The sequence below is a fragment of the Xenopus laevis genome, chromosome 1L (genome assembly GCF_017654675.1).
Source record: "Xenopus laevis strain J_2021 chromosome 1L, Xenopus_laevis_v10.1, whole genome shotgun sequence".
NCBI lineage: Eukaryota > Metazoa > Chordata > Amphibia > Anura > Pipidae > Xenopus > Xenopus laevis.
The window spans coordinates 180,811,090-180,831,993 of record NC_054371.1 but is presented as its reverse complement, the minus strand read 5'-3'; the positions used below and the strand labels follow the sequence as shown (position 1 = coordinate 180,831,993).

The 20,904-nt window shown below is 38.0% G+C and overlaps 1 protein-coding gene across 1 annotated transcript in view; it reads left to right on the top strand.

Annotated features, from left to right (window-relative positions):
* Positions 1 to 20,682, top strand: part of LOC108695673 (leucine-zipper-like transcriptional regulator 1) — a 32,234-nt gene extending 11,552 nt beyond the window's left edge. The window contains exons 5-20 of the mRNA XM_041568079.1: positions 216 to 324; positions 2,490 to 2,573; positions 4,025 to 4,082; positions 5,147 to 5,286; positions 6,216 to 6,417; positions 6,858 to 6,968; positions 7,098 to 7,190; positions 9,726 to 9,821; positions 10,076 to 10,262; positions 12,077 to 12,246; positions 14,054 to 14,210; positions 14,580 to 14,706; positions 15,328 to 15,477; positions 15,741 to 15,846; positions 16,245 to 16,325; positions 20,201 to 20,682. Of these exons, the coding sequence (XP_041424013.1) occupies positions 216 to 324; positions 2,490 to 2,573; positions 4,025 to 4,082; positions 5,147 to 5,286; positions 6,216 to 6,417; positions 6,858 to 6,968; positions 7,098 to 7,190; positions 9,726 to 9,821; positions 10,076 to 10,262; positions 12,077 to 12,246; positions 14,054 to 14,210; positions 14,580 to 14,706; positions 15,328 to 15,477; positions 15,741 to 15,846; positions 16,245 to 16,325; positions 20,201 to 20,317 (1,988 nt within the window). The 3' untranslated portion in view covers positions 20,318 to 20,682. The remainder of the gene's footprint in view (positions 1 to 215; positions 325 to 2,489; positions 2,574 to 4,024; positions 4,083 to 5,146; positions 5,287 to 6,215; positions 6,418 to 6,857; positions 6,969 to 7,097; positions 7,191 to 9,725; positions 9,822 to 10,075; positions 10,263 to 12,076; positions 12,247 to 14,053; positions 14,211 to 14,579; positions 14,707 to 15,327; positions 15,478 to 15,740; positions 15,847 to 16,244; positions 16,326 to 20,200) is intronic.
* The last annotated feature ends 222 nt before the right edge of the window (positions 20,683 to 20,904 follow it).

Here is a 20,904-nt window from a genome sequence, read left to right as displayed (position 1 = left end):
GTCATGGATGCCAAGTAATTGAGTGAATCCATAAACACTATATTCTGACACTACTTTTTTTTTTTTTATGTATACGGTTAGATATGCCTTATATAATTGTTCCTTTTTGTCATTCTCAGCTTATCTGCATCTTGCCTTATCCTAAAGTATAACTTGATTTTATTCTTATTAGAGTGTAAAGATCTGACCACTTAACTTATTCAATCCCTTTTTAGGTGGTTATACTGGAGATATTTATTCTAACTCCAACCTCAAGAATAAGAATGATCTTTTTGAGTATAAGTTTGCAACTGGATTATGGACTGAATGGAAGATTGAAGGGAGGTTTGTATCATTTGTTGTATTTTTTAAGCTACAAAGCGGCATTTCCCACTACATTGCTGTTAATTAAAATAAATATTTTGGTAGAATTGCTAATGTCAAAATTACTATTGTTTGTATTTGACTTTCTTTTATAATTTTCTTATCTCAACAAATCAGAAATTTGGCAAGGGCCATGCAAACCCTGAGCAATCTATACTACATAGTGAACTTTCAGCTGATAGGGGAGAGCATTGTGTGAACTATACAATGTGTGTCTTGATTCACTGATGATAAACCACAGGGATTTTATGTATGTCTGTATCTAAGTGGTGAAGTGAGTAGCTCTAAGCTCAGCATTGTAGACAGACAATTGCACTACAGTTGTCACTAGTGTTTAACATCCATCTCTACCCTTAGGTCACAAGTTCCCTTAGCATAAACTATTTTTGGCTGCCATTGCCTTAAAGGAACAGTAACACCGAAAAATGAAAGTGTTTTAAAGAAACTATTCAGTGTAAAAATAAAAACTGGCTAAATAGATAGGCTGTGCAAAATAAACATTTTAGTTAGCCAAAAATGTAATGTATAAAGGCTGGAGCGACTGAATGTCTAATACAATAGCTAGGATCCAACTTCCTGCTTTTCAGCTTTCTAACTCTGAGCTAGTCAGCGACTTGAAGGAGGACCACATGGGACATAACTGTTTAGTGAGTTTGCAATTGATCCTCCGCATTCAGCTCAGATTCAAAAGCAACAGTTATGGCCTATGTGCTCTCCCCTCAAGTCAATGATTGGTTACTGCCTGATAACCAAGTAGTGGAAACCAAGAGAGCTGAAAAGCAGGATGTAGAGTTCTGGCTATTATGTTAGACATCCAGTCACTCCAGCCTTTATACATTACATTTTTGACTATATTAGAAACATTTTTATTTTGCACAGCCTATCTAATTATCCAGTTTTTGGTTTTATACTGAACAATTCCTTTAAAGTAACAAAAATATTATGTACTGTTGTCTTGCACTTTTAAAACTGGTGTGTTTGATTCAGAAACACTACTATAGTTTATATAAACGAGCTGCTGTGTAGCAATGGCGGAAATTGAAAAAAGGCTATATGGCACAGGTTAAATAGTGGATAACAGATAACACCATTAGGGTGCTGGCAGACAGGGAGATTAGTCGCCCAGCGACAAATCTTTTCTATTTCGGGCGACTAATCTCCCCAATATGCCTTCCCCCCCTCTCCAGCAAGAATAGTAATCGCCGGTGTGATGGCATACGAAGCACTTCGGATATCCGAAGTCACCCGAAGTTTCCTCTTGAGTTTTCCTCCTTCTGCTGTGTAACCTTAACATTTCCTTCTTTGAATAGCTGCCCCCATTGCTACACAGCAGCTTATTTATATAAACAATAGTAGTGTTTCTGAAGCAAACGCAGCAGTTTTACCATTGCAGGGCAACACTGCATTGTATTTTTATTACAGTATTTTAAAGCACTTTCATTTTTTGGTGTTAGTGTTCGTTTAAGCCAACAACATTCAAAGCCAGCAAAGAAAACCTTTCATATGTGTACACATATGTGTGTGCGGTCACAGGATCAGCCTGTTAGCATGCACTCGGAGTGGATTTCTGCACATTAAAGCTAACTTTCCATTTCAGTGCCAAAATCTGCTCTTTGTGGGCCCTGACAGACTAAACCCTGGCAATGGACACACATAAAATGTAAAGAAGGTAGCAGATTTTCTTTTCTCCACTAACTCTATAAATAAAGTCATACATAAATACATGCACATGTAACTTGTGAATATGAAGTCAGTCCTTGTTCATCACATGTTTTTATTGCTTGTGTAAATAAAGGGAGAAATCTTGGGAATCAAATAAGTAGAACAAACATTACTTGTAATAGGTAATGAGTTTCCTTTTCAGAAGATATGTCTAACAGGGATGGGCGAATTTGACCAGTTTCGCTTCGCCAAAAATTCGCCGCCGGCGAAATGTCGCAGACGCCCATAAAAATTTTGTCGCGCGGCGAAACTGTTTTGACGCACGCTGCCATACGAGTCTATGGGCGTCATTTTTTCGGCGAAACGAGGTGAAAAAATTCGCCCATCCCTAATGTCTAATAAATGATTTTATGCCAGAGATACGATACTTCAGTCCAGGTCTAATCTATCGAATCTCTTTTCAGATTACCAGTGGCTCGATCTGCCCATGGTGCCACTGTATATAGTGATAAACTCTGGATATTTGCGGGATATGATGGAAATGCAAGGTATATCATATTTCATATGATTTACTGTATAATCATGTTTTTATTAAGCATGTACACATACTAGAAAATTAAATCTAGTTTGTTACAAATTAAATCCTATATTCATTATTATTATTAAACTGCTATGGATGCACTGTATCCATAATTTGGATTCAGCCGAATACCAAATAGTTCAAAAATGATATGACCCAGTAGTAAACTGAATGTGAACCCTAATTTACCTATTCAGATTTGAAATTTGCAATCAATGTTTTTGTAATCGCTGTCAGTTGTCTAGACTCTAGAGCTTTAACATCACATGACTTTAAGGGGGTTATTTATCAAGCTCCGAATATCCAAACCTTGAATAATTCGTAGTTTTCGGAGCAAAAAAAAAAATCGGATGGTCTAAATACTCTGAATCGGAAACCCCGGCATCTAAAAGCTCTCGAGGTCCTGTATAAGTCAATGGGGAAGGTTCCAGTGTCTGCGCTAATGTCCGTACCGATATCCGATGATTTTGGGGTTTCAGCGAACAAAAACAATTCTGAGTTTTCAGGGAAAGCTCCGAAGTTTGCCCGACCCTATTTTTTCTGGCTTTTTGTCTTCATATGATCCATTCAGGAATTCAGAGTTGCTTGAAGTTTGATATTAGAAATACTGCCATAAATTTGCCCTAACAGTTTGGATTTGGTTTGACTGTACTTGAGGGATTCAGCCAATTCCTGTAAAAAAAACAATGCCGGAATTCAGTCAAGTCCTGGATTTGGTGTATCCCTATAAACAGTTTATAGTATGTTTAGCATATTAATAATAATGCAATAAATATGTTTCTTAAAGTTTCTCTAGTGCAACCTTTAAATAGTTACTTTTTACAAATCGTGCTTTATTTCCAGCATTTAAGACTTTATAGGCAACCTTGACAGTGACTGAGTTGTTAGCACTGCTGCCTTGCATCTCTGTGATCCTCAGTTTAGTTTTGATGAGAGCACTACTTGCAAGAGTCAGTTCATTCTCACACTATTTTCATGGGCTTCCTCCAAATTTTCTGATTTCAGCTAAATGTGTGTGTCAACAGTGATATTTTGTTTAGAGTATTTCCTAATTACTAATTCTAGTTTAGTTTGAAATAGGGATGCACCAAATGCGTGATTTTGGGATTTGGCTGAATCCCAAAGATAATCTGAACCCTTGCTTGCATGTGCGAAAAATGTTGTGATTTCCTGTTTGAGTGACTAAAAGTCAACGGTTCTGATTTGTTTCAGCCAGGTGCTTGGCTTCAGCCGAAATCCTGTAGGAAAAACCTTGGATTAGTCCCAATCTCGAACTGAAATCTGGGATTTCTTGAATTTATAGGCCCCAGTAGCATTTTGCTTCTCCCAAGAATTTTATTATGTACAGTTCTTATTTTTATTATTAATATATTGGTTTTAAACAACAATCAGTAAAGTTTTTTTTATATTTTTGTTAAGGTTAAACGATATGTGGACTATTGGGTTACAGGACCGGGATCTAACGTGTTGGGAGGAGGTGAGTTTTAGGTTAGTTGCTAAGCAATCATTTATTTAGATTGCATAAAACATGTGTTTTTTATTTTTAGGAGAATAGTACCATTTCTCTAGTTGCCTACAGAAAGTTTGCAACATTTTAAGGGAAATGTTGATGCAAGTAAATACCACCATTTCATATGACCTGCTTACCTCTTTAGTCACCAAGAGATTAACAGTTGTAATTGTCTTAAAGTAAGGATGCACTGAATCCACTATTTTGGGATTTGGCCGAATCCCAAATCTTTAATGAATGATTCCGCTGACTCTTGAACTGAAAACAAACCCTCATTTGCATATGCAAGAAATGGTTAAAAATAACTATGTGTGTAACATGTGAAAAAAAATCACAAGTTTGTGTGAAGAAAAATGAAATGATTTTTTGGATTACGATTCTGTTCAGCCAAGCACTTGAATTTGCTAGAATCTGAGTCTTGCTGAAAAAGACCAAATCCTGGATCCTTAAAATGAACTGTTTACCATTGGGGCATAATAGACTACATAACTATTAACTATCCAGATCTAAACAGAAGGTCCTGTCACTGTTGGTGGCTGGAAGCTATTACTTAAAAACACCCTCTTTCTGGTCCTCCTTTTTATTTATGAGACAATCTAATCCCTAAAGCTGGTTGTCATTGATAAGGCAAGACGTTTCTGCTCAGTTTTACAAATATATTCTACCACTATTCTTATCGTAAAGACAGCCCTGGGCTCAGAAGGAAGTAGATCAGTGCTCCTCTTTCTGCTTTGTACCCAGACCTACCCTTCCTTTTCTTATTCCTCATAATTATTATTATGTTCATTGTCACTATATGAAATTCCCTTTATTGCGATTCGGAGTCAGGGTATGGTGACAAACATATTTTGTACTTCTAAATTAGCTGTTGTTAATGGGTGTTAAAGGGATTTCTGAAAGCTGACAAATGTGACCATTAAGAAAAAAAAGGCATGTAAGAAAATAGAATATTTATCTTTCATAAAAATTTAATTTGTTCAAAATATTTATGTAAAAGCATTTAATATGTGCTTATTCCATGATCATTGCAGATTGAGCAGAGTGGCGAAATCCCCCCATCTTGCTGCAACTTTCCAGTCGCTGTGTGCAGAGACAAAATGTTTGTTTTTTCAGGGCAAAGTGGTGCAAAGATCACAAATAACCTGTTCCAGTTTGAATTCTCAGAAAAAGTGTAAGGCTGCACTTATTTTCTTTGTTTTCTTATTTTTGTAGATGTGTTGCATGGGTTATTACTCCAAAATGTGCTGTACTGTCTTCACCTGTTCATGATAAGCTCCATTGCTTTCTCTTTGTTTGCAAACTACAGTATATTCCCCTTTTCAACATGAGTTCAATGAATAGGGCATGTGCTGAGCATACTTTTTGCCTATTGTTAAATTATGAAATATGTATGGTTTTGTTACTTCTTGCAGTAAACTGGGCAAAATGTGAAAAGTAAACTCATTCTACTTCCTGCTTGTACTAGCACAATCAATAGAAATCAGCAGTCCACTTAAAAGCCCTCTGTACAAACAAACCCTTCCCCAGCTGCAGGCTGCGGGATAAAGAGGAGAACACTATAATGGCTTCTCAATTAATTTCTAATTTGTTATGATTTTTCTTGTACAATTGTACAGCAGAACTGTTCAGTAAAGTTCTTTCCCCCAGCTACTAGCCTGCAACCAGTCTAAATGAAAACAGCACCCTTTTATATAGGCACAGCCGTATCCATTTAGTTAGCCAGCATTTATGAACTGATGACTTGGAATCTGATTTTAAACCCAAAAACATCAATCAATTCACTGAAACAAAAACATCAATCAAGCCACTAAAACTGACAGTCTAACAGGAGGTTAATTCTCTTGCAAATCCATCATGAAAGGGCTTCAGGGGTTCAACGTGTCAGCCAATGCGAAAAACAATGAGTTCACATTATCCTGCCAGTTCCTTAGGCTTTAAAAGGTCATTTCACACTCTTTTATTTTCTCTTTCAACTCAAAGTCCTAATTTGAACTTAATGACACATTTGCTCTTTAGTGAAATCTGATGGATTTGTTTATGAGAAATCATTTTATCTGAAAAACAAATAAAAAGACATGATGATATTTTTTTGTCATTCAGATGGACACGCATCCCCACGGAGCATTTATTACGTGGCTCACCACCACCACCCCAAAGACGTTATGGACACACTATGGTGGCTTTTGACCGTCATCTTTATGTGTTTGGGGGTGCAGCAGACAATACCTTGCCTAATGAGCTGCATTGCTATGATGTGGACTCTCGGTCCTGGGAGGTGATCCAGCCCAGCCCAGACAGTGAGGTGAGTTACAGTACACAAAGTCTGAGATAACTTTATTATTATATTGATAGCCTGCCGTATACTCTATACCTAACATGGTAAAAATGGCTGCCTTCCATTCAGCAACTTAGTGGTTTGCATACAGCCCTGTAAACATAATGCACACAATTGATTGGATGATAAGCAGGAATGGTGAGTGAAAGAAAACCAGTGAAATGTATCCATGTATTTTCCCTCTCTGACATCAGTGGCAAAAATATACAGTACATCAGTGTTTATGATGATTTTGTGTTATTTATAATTTTATATATGATATGAGTGTATGGCCATATATTTGGAAATGCAGAGAAATGTCACAAAGGCATTTCTTTTTATCATGCTATGCACAATAAGAGGTCTATAGCTGTTAGAGTAGTAAATATTCTACGTATATGCTAATGAATGTTTTTAATGTACTCTAGTTACCCAGTGGGCGTCTGTTTCATGCTGCAGCTGTTATTGCTGATGCCATGTACATCTTTGGTGGGACTGTTGACAATAATGTCAGGAGTGGAGAGATGTACCGTTTCCAGGTAATCACTTTTATAACATCTGTTTAAAATGGAGGTCCTTTCTACTTCCGTGAATATGAAATAGATAAAGCATGACAATGGAAACAGATGCATGCCTGCAAAATTTTAACCTGTTTTTTCCCCACCTAGTTCTCGTGTTACCCAAAGTGCACTTTACACGAAGATTATGGGAGACTGTTTGAGAATCAGCAGTTCTGTGATGTTGAATTTATTCTAGGAGAAGTGAGTAACTGCACCTTGATCTCCCTTTTTATGAATCTGCTCACTGGTCCAATATGAAGGGCATATGATGTGATTCACACCCATATATGATATTAAACATTTACCATTCCCTAGACAGACTACAGTGTCCTACACAGATGTCTGTAGAGCTCATAGGCCGGGGTTTATTAATAGTTTGTCCTACCCTAGGCCACCACATAAAGTTACACCACCTAGTGTTTAGAACTATGCCATTCAGCAACCTTCTTCTTAAAGGGGTTGTTCACCTTCAATGTACAAATCTTATGAAACCACTAACAATGCTCTCAATGTGTTAGAAAAAACATTTTCCATAACAAAAAGTAAAAATAACATTGTAAAAGCTATTTTTATACCTATTAACCAGTTTTCTGAAGTGATGGGAGTGGCCTATTTTGAACCTGACACACCAATAACTTCCTATATGATGACATCATCATGCCCAGGCTTTGCCCTTACTTGTTTCCTATTGGATGTTGATACTGCCCTCCTCCTAGTAATTCATTGGTTGCTTGTGAACTGTAGCCAGTCACATAATTTGAATGGTCATTGGTTGATTACTCAATTGTAATGGCAGAGGTTAACAGACGCAGCATATAAACAAACCTGCCTTGCAACAATCAATCACACAGCCATGCAGACAAATACTGCAGAAAAAGAAGCAACCTTGTTCTCCCAATTCTTGCACTATCTTTCTGCCTAGACTAAAACTGAATGGAGTGCCAAAGGGGTGCACCTTTTCTGGGAATAAATACTGGCTTTTTTATATTTTTATCTTTTAATACCTTTGGCATTAAGCATAATGTCAGTTATGTACAAAATTGCAACGAAACCAGCACTGACTTGCTTAGAAACTTATGTAAAATCTTACACATCTAGCAGTGACAGTAGGGCTGCCACCTCACCCCTTTAAAACCAAACACATATGGAATCCACAGCCTGCATGGCTAATTAACAATTAATTTAGATGCATGCTGCAGATTGAACTGAGTACGTGCAGCCATGTATCATGCATCTAAATGAATTGCTAATTAGCCATGCAGGCTGTGGGTTCCATATGTGTTTGGTTTTAAAGGGTTGAGGTGGCAGCCCTAAATGACAGGCAGAAAACTATACCCTTTTTACAGGAGAAACTGAGTATTTAAGTGTTCCACTTCTGGAACAAGATTTAGGGCTCTAAATACCAAAAAAAAAAAAAAAATGAAAAAGTTATATTTTTCATGATATAGGGATTTATACCTGAAAAATATTTTACTTTATGCACAAAAATTCAACTCATTTGGAAAGCCTCAAGCTCATACAAATAGTCCTGGAAGTCACGTCAGTTGCTAAATAATGATGTTTTATGGGGTAAATACACAAAATAATACATTGACCCCCCCCCCCAAAAAATAATATATTTCTGGAAAGTACTAGTGCCATCTCCCATAGTATCCACTATATAGTGAATAAAGTACCCCCTCTTGTAAAATATAAGGATATTATAAGTTACCGAGGAGTTTCATGACCATATAAAAACACGAGGCCGAAGTCATGAAACTCCGAGGTAACTTCTAATATCCTCATATTTTACAACTGGGGGTACTTTATTTATTATAATACACAAATTTTAGTGAGTCATGTGACAGAAATGACATCACTACTCACCGTTTATAACTGATGACATCACTACTCACCGTTTATAAGGATATAATTTACAGGATATTCATGGCTTTTGTGTATTATAATCCAATAATTAAAATTTTTAAAAATCATTTCCTTTTTTTCTCTATAATAATAAAACAGTACCTTGTACTTGATCCCAACTTAGATATAATTAATCCTTATTGGAGGCAAAACCAGCCTATTGGGTTTATTTAATGTTTACGTGATTTTCTAGTAGACTTAAGGTATGAAGATCCAAATTATGGAAAGATCAATTATCCGTAAAACCCCAGGTCCCAAGCACCTCAATCCCCCCACATCTGCACAATTGAAGTCTCTGCAACACACATCCCACACTCCCCCTCCCTCTCACAAACTTGTAACTGTTTCTCTTCAGTACCTGAATGCAGATTGACAGCAGACACAGCCAATAGGAGTTAAGTGAGCTGCCAGTACAATGTGTGATGTCATATAAGGAAGAGGAAGTGAACACTGTAGTGATTTTGGGGGGTCAGTGACCCCCTCCCAACACAGGGTCTGTGTGGAACTGAAGGATTAGTACAGCGAAACTTCTGAGGTGAACTGTACTTTTTCTATGGAAAAGTTTGTTCTATTAATGTGAACTGTTAGGTTTGTCAATTTGTTACAAAGGTGAACAACCCCTTTTAGTCTTGCAGAATGTTCAGCTAATGTCTGGTACTGTCGCTATATCATATGAGTCAAGGCAATTTGAAAATTACTTAGACAATAATCCGTCTGATGTTTCACTAGCATGATAACATTCCATATGACTATTTTTAAATAAAATGACTAGCTAAATAACATAAAACTGAGCAAATGTACAACAGTATTTTTTCCTTTCCTCACGATTAGAAAGAGGAGAGGGTGAGAGGACACACTGCTATTGTCACAGCTCGCTGTAAATGGCTGAGGAAGAAAATCATGCAAGCTAGGGATAGACAGAGACAAGTGAGTATTTTTAGGCAATTTGATCATGAATAATGCTGATTTTTTGCAGTCATGATGATGATGATTTGTGTTGTGTTTCAGTAAGATTAGCTCAAGGAAAATCGTTTATAGTCCAAGTCAGACAGGTCCACCTTTTTGGCTGTTCTTTCTGTTTGGACATTTTCAACGCTACCCTATTCACATTGTTGCTTCCCATAGCTATAAGCACTCTGCAATTGTCAGGCAATCTTCACTGAAATATGCCCTTATATTAGAAATTTAAGCAGGAGCCGGAGGACGAAAATCAGAATTCCCAGCAGAAAACAGAGAGTGCCTGCAGCCAAGTCAAGCTATCCCGCTCCCAGCCTATGCTAGAGGTTATCATCCGAGATGCTGAAGCTCGCCCGTTCGAGTTACTTATGCAGTTCCTTTACACAGACAAAATTAAGTACCCACGGAAGGGTGAGTTGTGCCTATATTTTACTGTGCACATATTTATAATTCCAAATAACAATTTTCTATGTGCCAACTATAAATTTTTGCACAAGATTTAAGATGCTAACCTATTCTTCTTTCTGCTTATATGATAACAATACAGCTACATAATTGTTATATATGTAGCGTGGCAAAGGTTTTATTGAACAGTTAGTATGGCTTTCTGTAAGGCTTTACAAAATGAGTCTCATTCCCCCCCCCTTTTTTTTTTTTAATTGATTCATGAGATCTTTGTATGTGGACATTGTACTGTTTTGACTGGCACCTTCCTCTTGGGGATCTGATTTTTGTGGGCAGTTCTGTTGTTATGTTTGTCACACTTAAATGTTTCTGCTCATCAAAAACCGTTAACTATTAGTCAAGGATAACATAATTGAACACAAAATGCAGTTTTTAAATGAAGGTTTACATTATTAAGGGAGAAAAAAACCTCCAAATCTACATGGGCCTGTGTGAAAAAGTGATTGCCCCCCTTGTTAAAAAATAACTTAACTGTGGTTTATCACACCTGAGTTCATTTTCAAAGGTTATAAAGCCATTTCTAAAGCTTTGGGACTCCAGCAAACCACAGTGAGAGCCATTATCCACAAATGGCAAAAACATGGAACAGTGGTGAACCTTCCCAGGAGTGGCCGGCCGACCAAAATTACCCCAAGAGCGCAGAGACAACTCATCCGAGAGGCCACAAAAGACCCCAGGACAACATCTAAAGAACTGCAGGCCTCACTTTCCTCAATTAAGGTCAGTGTTCACGACTCCACCATAAGAAAGAGACTGGGCAAAAACGGCCTGCATGGCAGATTTCCAAGGCGCAAACCACTTTTAAGCAAAAAGAACATTAAGGCTCGTCTCAATTTTGCTAAAAAACATCTCAATGATTGCCAAGACTTTTGGGAAAATACCTTGTGGACCGACGAGACAAAAGTTGAACTTTTTGGAAGGTGCGCGTCCCGTTACATCTGGCGTAAAAGTAACACAGCATTTCAGAAAAAGAACATCATACCAACAGTAAAATATGGTGGTGGTAGTGTGATGGTCTGGGGTTGTTTTGCTGCTTCAGGACCTGGAAGACTTGCTGTGATAGATGGAACCATGAATTCTACTGTCTACCAAAAAATCCTGAAGGAGAATGTCCGGCCATCTGTTCGTCAACTCAAGCTGAAGCGATCTTGGGTGCTGCAGCAGGACAATGACCCAAAACACACCAGCAAATCCACCTCTGAATGGCTGAAGAAAAACAAAATGAAGACTTTGGAGTGGCCTAGTCAAAGTCCTGACCTGAATCCTATTGAGATGTTGTGGCATGACCATAAAAAGGCGGTTCATGCTAGAAAACCCTCAAATAAAGCTGAATTACAACAATTCTGCAAAGATGAGTGGGCCAAAATTCCTCCAGAGCTTTGTAAAAGACTCGTTGCAAGTTATCGCAAACGCTTGATTGCAGTTATTGCTGCTAAGGGTGGCCCAACCAGTTATTAGGTTCAGGGGGCAATTACTTTTTCACACAGGTTTGGATTTCTTTTCTCCCTAAATAATAAAAACCCTCATTTAAAAACTGCATTTTGTGTTTACTTGTGTTATCTTTGACTAATAGTTAAATGTGTTTGATGATCAGAAATAAATATATATATATATATATATATATATATATATATATATATATATATATATATATATATATATATATATATATATATATATATATAGAGATAGAGATAGAGATAGAGATAGAGATAGAGATAGAGATAGATATATATATATATGGGGTTTTTGTTTTTCAGGTCATGTTGAAGATGTTCTTCTCATTATGGATGTTTATAAACTAGCACTGCACTTTAAACTCTCACGTCTTGAGCAGCTTTGTGTTCAGTATATTGAGGCCTCTGTTGATCTTCAGAATGTCCTTGGTGTATGTGAAAATGCCAATAAGCTGCAGCTGGACGAGTTAAAGGTAAAATACTCAAGGCCTTATCTTTCCATTGCATGTGAGCCTCCAGGTGTAGTTGTGTCTTAACAGCAGGGCACACACAGGTATTAATATATATATACAGTATATATATATTGTCCAACGAGATCGCACACCATGATATAAAAGTTTAAAACATATCGTTTATTTCGTAAGCATAAAAACAGCCACGGTAAGCTTAAGTATACTCATCCATATGGAGATCTGTGCAACGTTTTGGGTGCTTGCTGCTCCCTTTCTCAAGCTGGTCTCCATGTAGTGCCCGTACTACTGTTCCCAGATGCTCACTTAAGCCCTGTGGCTTCCCATGTGGACGTCATCCCGACCACATGGGACGCCACAGGGCTTAAGTGAGCTTCTGGGAACTGAATATAGACAACCCATTATCAATATATTTAAGCCAGAGACATTTTGTGCATACTGCTACTGAAAAATGCCTTACCCTTTAAACAAAACAGGGATTGTTTGTCCATATATTGCAATATATTTAAGCTGGCCAACTACGTCAAAGTCATCCCATATCTGGCCAGTCCTATGCTCAATTTTCATCTGATTCATTAAGAATTCTATTGCTTCATTATACATTTTACAAAGGGACTAAGTTTTACCTGCAACTCACCAGCTGCTTTCAAAGTAAAACTCCCAAACTTGGCTGCCCTTTTATTAGACACCAATGGGATCACCTGACTATAGCTGGGAAGGGTGGGAGCTACAACATGGAGCTGGTCACTGCTCCTGTATAACTATAACAAACAAGGGAAAGTTGTGCTCACCACTAATTTTTAAAAATATTAAAATATAATATAACATATATATACATATATATGTTTTATATAACATTACCTGTTCCATATTTATTTGTTACAGGTAACCAATATGATTACTGGCTTCTTGTTATTTAAATGTTTTTCCCCTGCTTTGTGCATGTCTTATGCCTTTAAGGTAAATGTTATGATGCTTATGTTAGAGAAGCCATTAATATCTGAAAGAAAGTTGTTATTCAGAAAAAAAAAAATTTTGGCATAGGAGAGACATGCAGAGGGTTATGCTCTTTGGGGTATATTTAGCAAAGTGTGAAGTTAGAGATCACCACAGTCCACTAGCGTGAAATACGGCCTCGCTCCATTCATTTCTATGGGATTTTTAAAGGCGTATTTACCAAATGGTGAACTTCCGCTTTCACCCTTTGATAAATACAGTATATCCCTTTTCTGTGAGTTTGAAATGAGTCGAGGAAACCTTGTCAACTCTCTTTAAAGGGGTGGTTCATCTTTAACTTAACCTTTAGTATGTTATATAATCACCAATTCCAAGCAACTTTTCAATTTGCCTTCATATTTTCTTTTTTATAGTTTTTGAATGGCTTCCCTTCTTCTGACTTTCCAGCTTTCAAATGGATGTCAGTGACCCCATCTGAAAAACAAATGCTCTGTAAGGCTACAGATGTATTGTTATTGCTACTTTTTATTACTCCTCTTTCTATTCAGTCCTTCTCCTATTCATATTCCAGTCTCTTATATCAGTTCATGGTTGCTAGGGTAATGTGGACCCTAGCAACCACATTGCAGACTGGAGAGCTGCTGAAAAAAATTGTCTCCGGATATCACTTTCTACATCATACTAAAAGTTAATTCAAAGGTGAACCACCCCAGCAAATTCTCTCTCTCTTTAGCTCTAGCTGCAGAAGTTAATTAGTAAATGACAACAAACACTAGGGGCGTCTTAATAAAACCTATGGAAGAAGTTAAAATGTTTTAAGTGTGTTGGTGACCTTCCTTCCTCCTTATATTAGGAACATTGCTTAAACTTTGTGGTGAAAGAGTCGCACTTCAACCAAGTAATAATGATGAAAGAATTTGAGCACTTGTCATCCTCGCTGATAGTGGAGATTGTCCGTAGGAAGCAGCAGCCTCCTATTCGGGTCCATTCTGATCAGCCAGTTGACATAGGTTTGTAATATCTTATTTTACTGTAGAGATACCTACCATAACTTTTGTCAGTATCTTGATGAAAGGATGTCTCTTGCTTCTCTCCATGTGACTAATCTATGGACTAAAATACCCCCTACTGTATATAATGAAGATCTTTAACTTCTGTGGTACAATGTATTAGTTTCAAATATAAAGTTCACTTGTGTACGCAATATCTAGGAGCTTTTCTGCAAAATAAAATATACATAAACCTGTTCCTTGAGTATGTAAGATGCTTCCAGACTAAGTGAATGGAAAGCCATGCTGATGCTGCTGGTTTTGTAATTATCCTACAAGAAATGGCAGTGTGCTATTTGCATGGAGCTAAGGCGCAGTTGTGTGTTTCAGGCACTTCTTTGGTCCAAGATATGAAGGCCTGTTTGGAAGGGGCGGGGAATGATTTTTGTGACATCACTTTGCTGCTTGATGGACACCCAAGACCTGCACATAAAGCCATCTTGGCTGCCCGATCCAGGTTTGTTCTAACTGGCATTTTTATAATGTTTAAAGCAGTTCTGCATAATCCCCAGTTAAATTTGTGTTCCTTGTTATAGTTCAGATTGCCATTAAGATATTATCAGATGAACATATAACATAAAGGGTCTTAAAATTCAATCAGGAAGGGGGTGCTGATCATAGAGGTGCATGTGTGTGTGTGTGTATATGTCTTTGGGCTACACTTAAATGACCCATCACTGGACATCACACCTACCCAACTTGCATTAAGGGACTTGTTATCCAGAATGTTTGGGACCTGGGGTTTCCAGATGACAGAGCTTTCCTTAATTTTGATCTTCATACCTTAAGTCTACTAGGAAATTATTTAGACATCAAATAAACCCAATAGGCTGGTTTTGCCACCAATAAGTATTAATTCTATTTTAGTTGGGATCAAGTACAAGCTACTGTTTTATTATTAAATAATAAGGAAATAGTTTTTACAATTTTAAATTATTTGGATAAAATAGAGTCTATGTGAGAGGGCCTTCCCGTAATTCAGAGCTTTCTGGGTAACGGGTTTCCAGACAATGGATCCCACACCCTTAGTGTTAAAAAGGCATTTCTGTACTCCCAATCTTTCCATTTATCTGTACAGCTACTTTGAAGCCATGTTCCGTTCTTTTATGCCTGAGGATGGACAAGTGAATATCTCGATTGGAGAAATGGTGCCAAGCAAGCAGGCCTTTGAGTCCTTGCTGAGATATATTTACTATGGAGAAGTCAATATGCCCCCAGAAGACTCCCTGTATCCTTTTTTTTAATATTGTGAAAATAAAAACCTACCTGTTCACTTTTAATCAATGACACAAAGCAAGTACAGCCTTGGTTATTTATAGCCACATTATTGTCATCATTGCTGCATTTTCTTGCCTGTAAAGAATCTGAACAATGAACCAATTGCACTGTTTGCTCTTCACCTGACCATGTCTATAGCTGCAATTGAAGTTTTCTTTCACTTTTGAATTTTCATTTAATATACGCAGTTTGTTTCTTAATTTGCCTATCCAGCTACTTGTTCTCTGCCCCATATTATTATGGGTTCTTCAGTAACCGACTACAAGCGTATTGCAGGCAGAATCTGGAAATGAATGTGACAGTGGAAAATGTACTTCAGGTAAATGTTTTGTAAATGAAATGCAGATAGCTTGGGTGCAAAGGTGGTATAATGCCTGAGCTGTATTTATTAAAGGTACTTATATTTATAATAGGGTTGCACTGAATCCAGGATTCGGCCTTTTTCAGCAGGATTCGGATTTGTCAGAATCCTTCTGCCCAGCTGAAACAAATCCTAATTTGCATATGCAAATCATGGGCACAAAACAAGGAAGTAAAAAATGTTTTCCCCTTTTCACCCCTAATTTGCATGTGCAAATTAGGATTGATTTGGTTCAGTATTCGGCTGAATCTTTGGTGAAGGATTCAGGGTTTCGGTCGAATCCAAAATAGTGGATTTGGTGCATCCCTAGTATTTTGTCCCTATTAAATGTAATACACCTTCTTGATCTTTTCTAGATTATGGAAGCAGCAGATAAGACCCAGGCTCTGGATATGAAAAAACACTGTCTACACATCATCGTCCATCAGTTCACCAAGGTTGGTGGGATCTTTTCTGGTTTTCTTGCCTTATGTTGTCCTTCCATCTACAATACTAAAAACACTACACTTTATAAATTGCTAACTTTGCCCTTGAGCCATCTGGGTGTATGTGCGGGTTTAACAAATGGACTTTGGGCTTTGCCATCACCCTTAAAAAGCTATATAAAACATTGTTTTATTTATAACAGGAAGTTATGCAAATAATTTGTGGTGTAAATGAAATGTAAAGCTGGTGCCTTGGGAACAGCTCTCTGCTGTGTGCCTTTGTAAAGAGTTCTTTCCAGTCATGTATAATAATCTGTCACTTGTTGCATGGCAAATATGGAGAATGTGTATGCTGTCTCTCAGTCTACCTAATGTTAATGTTTTCTTCAAGGACCAAGTCTAATGTTTTTTCTCTTTTTATACTTTATGCTATATCTTTAAAGGGATTGTTCAGTGTAAAAATAAAAACTAGGTAAATAGAGGATAGGCTGTGCAAAATAAAATGTCTCTTAATATAGTTAGTTAGTTAGGCAAAAATATAATGTATAAAGACTGGAGTGACTGAATGTCTAACATAATAGCCAGAACACTACTTACTTCTGTGCAGATCTCTTATTTGTTACCAGGCAGTAACCAATCAGTGACTTGAGGGGAGCACATGGGTCATTTCTGTTGCTTTTGAATCTGAGCTGAATGCTGAGGATCAATTGCAAACTCACTGAACAGTTATGTTCCATGTGCCCCCCCCCGCGCTTAAAGTCGCTGACTAACTCAGAGTTAGAGAGCTGAAAAGCAGGAAGTAGTGTTCTGTTATGTTAGACATCCAGTCACTCCAGCCTTTATACATTACATTTTTGACTAATTAACTATATTAGAAACATTCTTTATTTTGAACAGCCTATCTATTTACCCAGTTTTGTGTTGCATATGTTTTGGCATACATAACTCAATTGTAGTGGAATCAATACAGTTCCTGTCAAGTCTTTCCTTGTGATCTATGCACTATTTTCCTTAAAGGGGACATATACTTTACTACGATTTAGAACTCAAAGTTATATTGCACTACTGATTTGTCTTTTGATATTGCCAGTAACCTGACCACCTCCTGCTGGGTGGAACAGCAAAAACCTAGGGAACTAGGAAAAATCTACTGGAACTGCCTCACTCAGTTTCTGTGGCTGTTGCTTCAGAATAAGAGGCTTTCCACATTGTGTCCAGCCTATAGCTGGCCTGAACAGTAGGTGGTGCTCTGGTTACACCTTCATGATATTACCACTTTTTACACATCTAATATTATTATGTCAATTGCAAAAGTGTTCAGAAGAGAACTCAGAGCAGTTTTACATTGTTAGATGCTGAGTGTATTTATGTTCTATATCTGTTGTCCTCGTGTCTTGTGTCGTTCCCACACAACTCCATTGTTTGGATACTTGTACTCTGAGCATGACCTTGCCCTGCGCTCCACTTCTGTCCCTAAACATGTAGTATTTCTCAACTTGCCACTTTTGCACTGAAAAATATCCACCCCTCTCTGTGTTATCTCTTCCTCTTCATTATTGTAGATCTCTGTGTACTTCATTCTTTGCTAATGGACTAATAAAGCCATAGTCTGTTGTCTCTGTGTATGTGTCTCTGTGCAGGGCAGGCCGAAGGCTTTTTTTCCTAATAAAATGCTTCCTCACAGTTACTAATATGATGCCGTATAGGATAAACCCAGTGTACCTGTTTTCTTTGCACACTCTGGATCGTACATTTTTTTTCAAAATCACTCCATGTTAATGAAGTGCCTTTGTCTTGTTTGTCTTTTGCTTTCTCCCTATTTCAGACATTAACAATCATTATACCTTCAGTTTTTATTTCTTGATTTGTTTAATGGCATTTTCGATGAAAGTGTTTTAAAGTAATGAAAATATAATGTAGTGTTGCCCTGCACTGGCAAAACTGATGTGTTTGTTTCAGAAACACTACTATAGTTTTTATAAATAAGCTGCTGACTAGCAATGGGGGCAGCCATTCAAAGGAGAAAGGGCTCAGGTTAAATAGTGGATAACAGAAAGCACCATTATGTTCTACTGAGTTTATTTGCTATCTGCTGTGTAACCTGAGCCTTTTGAATGGCTGCCCCGATTGCTACACAGCAGCTTATTTATATAAACAATAGTAGTGTTTCAGAAGCAAACACACCAGTTTTACCAGTGCAGGGCAACACTACATGATATTTGTATTACTTTAAAACACTTTCATTTTTTGATGTTTAACTTGACTTGTAAATTCAGTCTTTCATAAGACACCATTTGACTCAGACTGTAAGGGCACAAGCTTCTTTTTCTGGTCATACTTCTGTAGGTCCATAATCTCCTTACAGTTAGACTGCAGGAGTGTGAGCTCTACAGACCAGGTAGGAAATCCCCTGGGGCATGAGTTGCACTGCCAGATTACCAATAATACAGGTGTAGCTTTAGCAGGAACAGCTGCATAATATATCTATGGTCCTGTGTAGAATTTAGCAGCGAATTGTTAGTACATAGTGGGCTTTTATTGTTTCATGGGAAGGAAAAGCAATTCACTGGCACCTAAGGGTAATACTAGCAGGGCAAACCCTTTACTCATTTATTGCTTGATGCAACATTTGTATCCCAAAACTTTGCATCACGCAATAAATGAGTAAGGGCCTGCCCTGCTAGTATTACCCTTGGGTGCCAGTGAATTGCTTTTCCTTCACATGTTGGTTTTGAGGTAACAGATTCCTCTTTCACTGTACACCAGTACTTATGTTTGGGGTGCCAGGGTGTTTCCTCCTTTCATTGTTTCAAACACTTTTTCAGCACTGGACAATACAATCCAATTGTTGCTTTCATTGTTCTACATGCAGCTGGCTGAAAAAGACAGTTTAGCCTCCCCCTTTCTACCTACTGTGAGGGCTCGTCTAAGACAGAGGGTCATTGAGTTCTGCCTGAGAGCAGCACAGCCATGAAAGGGTTACATTTACTTCCACATAACGTCGGATCACGGCTGAATCTTTCGCCTGTTTGGCCTCCATTCTGATCCTATCGTTGGACCCACTATCCGATCAGCCCAATATCGCCCATTTCAATGTGGGCATATCGGGGTCGCCAAACGACGTTATGCAGTTTATTGGCTAGTGTATGGGGCACTCCAACTGGCTCCCCGATACCTGACCGAAAGTCGGACAGAGGTCGATTGGCTGGTCTTAAAAATCCAATCGGATTGATGACTACATCGGGTTCGTTGATATGGTCCTTGATCGGAATGGCCATATTCTTGTCATTGTGATCCGATTATTGGGCCCTAGGGCTCATGATCAGATCAGCCTGCTATCTCCCAACGAGAGGGTCTCCCTATGTATGACCAACTTTACTTTCACCCATTGCTAAATATGCTTCTAAAAACCCCATAGGAATGAATAGAAAGTAGGTAAATTTTTTTTCTAATTCCAAAATCTGCCCCTGGGTGCTGACATTTATCTGATACTATAGAGGAATGTAGTAACGAATGTATTACATTGTAACCATTTAGTAAGTCCGCAGTTTATATTATCAAATCCTCAAACTCCAGTTTGGATTTATAAATACCTGGTTGTTGTAGTTGACCATTTAAAGGAGGGTCAAACACAATTTTTGCTGCATTTCTATAAATTCAGATCTACACAAATACATGTGTCAGTGTTCTTGTATTTCAAGAGAAGTAACATGGATAGGAATACTAATTGATTATCACTCAGAGAACTGATATTGTTCCAGTTGTAGGAGACAGAGAGGCTGGTGCTACAGGTGTGACATGTGTAGGTGCTGTTTGCTCTTTCTCTTGTGTGTAGTTAAAGGGACAGTCACCCCTCATTATTTCCTCCTTTCCTTCTTCACACGAAGGTTGCAAAGTTGCCAAACCTGCGATTACTGAGCCAGCCTCTGCTTATCAACATAATCGAATCTCTGGCCAATCACATTTCTGACAAGCAATGCGCTGAGCTAGGCTCTGACATCTGAAGCCACCGACAGGGACCACGTGTGACGCCTGAAGACATTCGGCCAAACTTCGTGCCATTCCTTGTTGTTGCAAGTAAAGGACTGTGTGCTGTGAGTTAACTCTTCATATACAGTGAAGGCATAGGAGCTCAGATTTCCCAGTTACTATCGCCAATCTGTGTTTGTGAAAACTCCTGTAAGGGGTGCCGGGCAGGAGAAATCAATGCTCCCCACATCATGGTTTGTACAGATTTTACTGTTGTCAGTCTGAACTACTGAATGTACTCTGTATCACTCTATATTATGATATGCACTTTTCTTACATTGTTTTCTGCACACTAGGGAATTCATGTAGCTGCCTGCAGGTGCTCTTTAAGGAACAGTAACACCAAAAAATGAACGTGTTTTAAAGGAAAGGCAATATAGTATACTGTTCCCTGCACTGGTAAAACTGGTGTGTTTGCTTCAGAAATACAACTATAGTTTATGTAAAGAAGCTGCTGTGTAGCCATGGGGGCAGCCATTCAAGCACAGGATAAACAATAGACAACATTAAGAATTCTTTTATATAAATATCTGTTATCTGCGGAGTATCCTGTGCCTTTTCT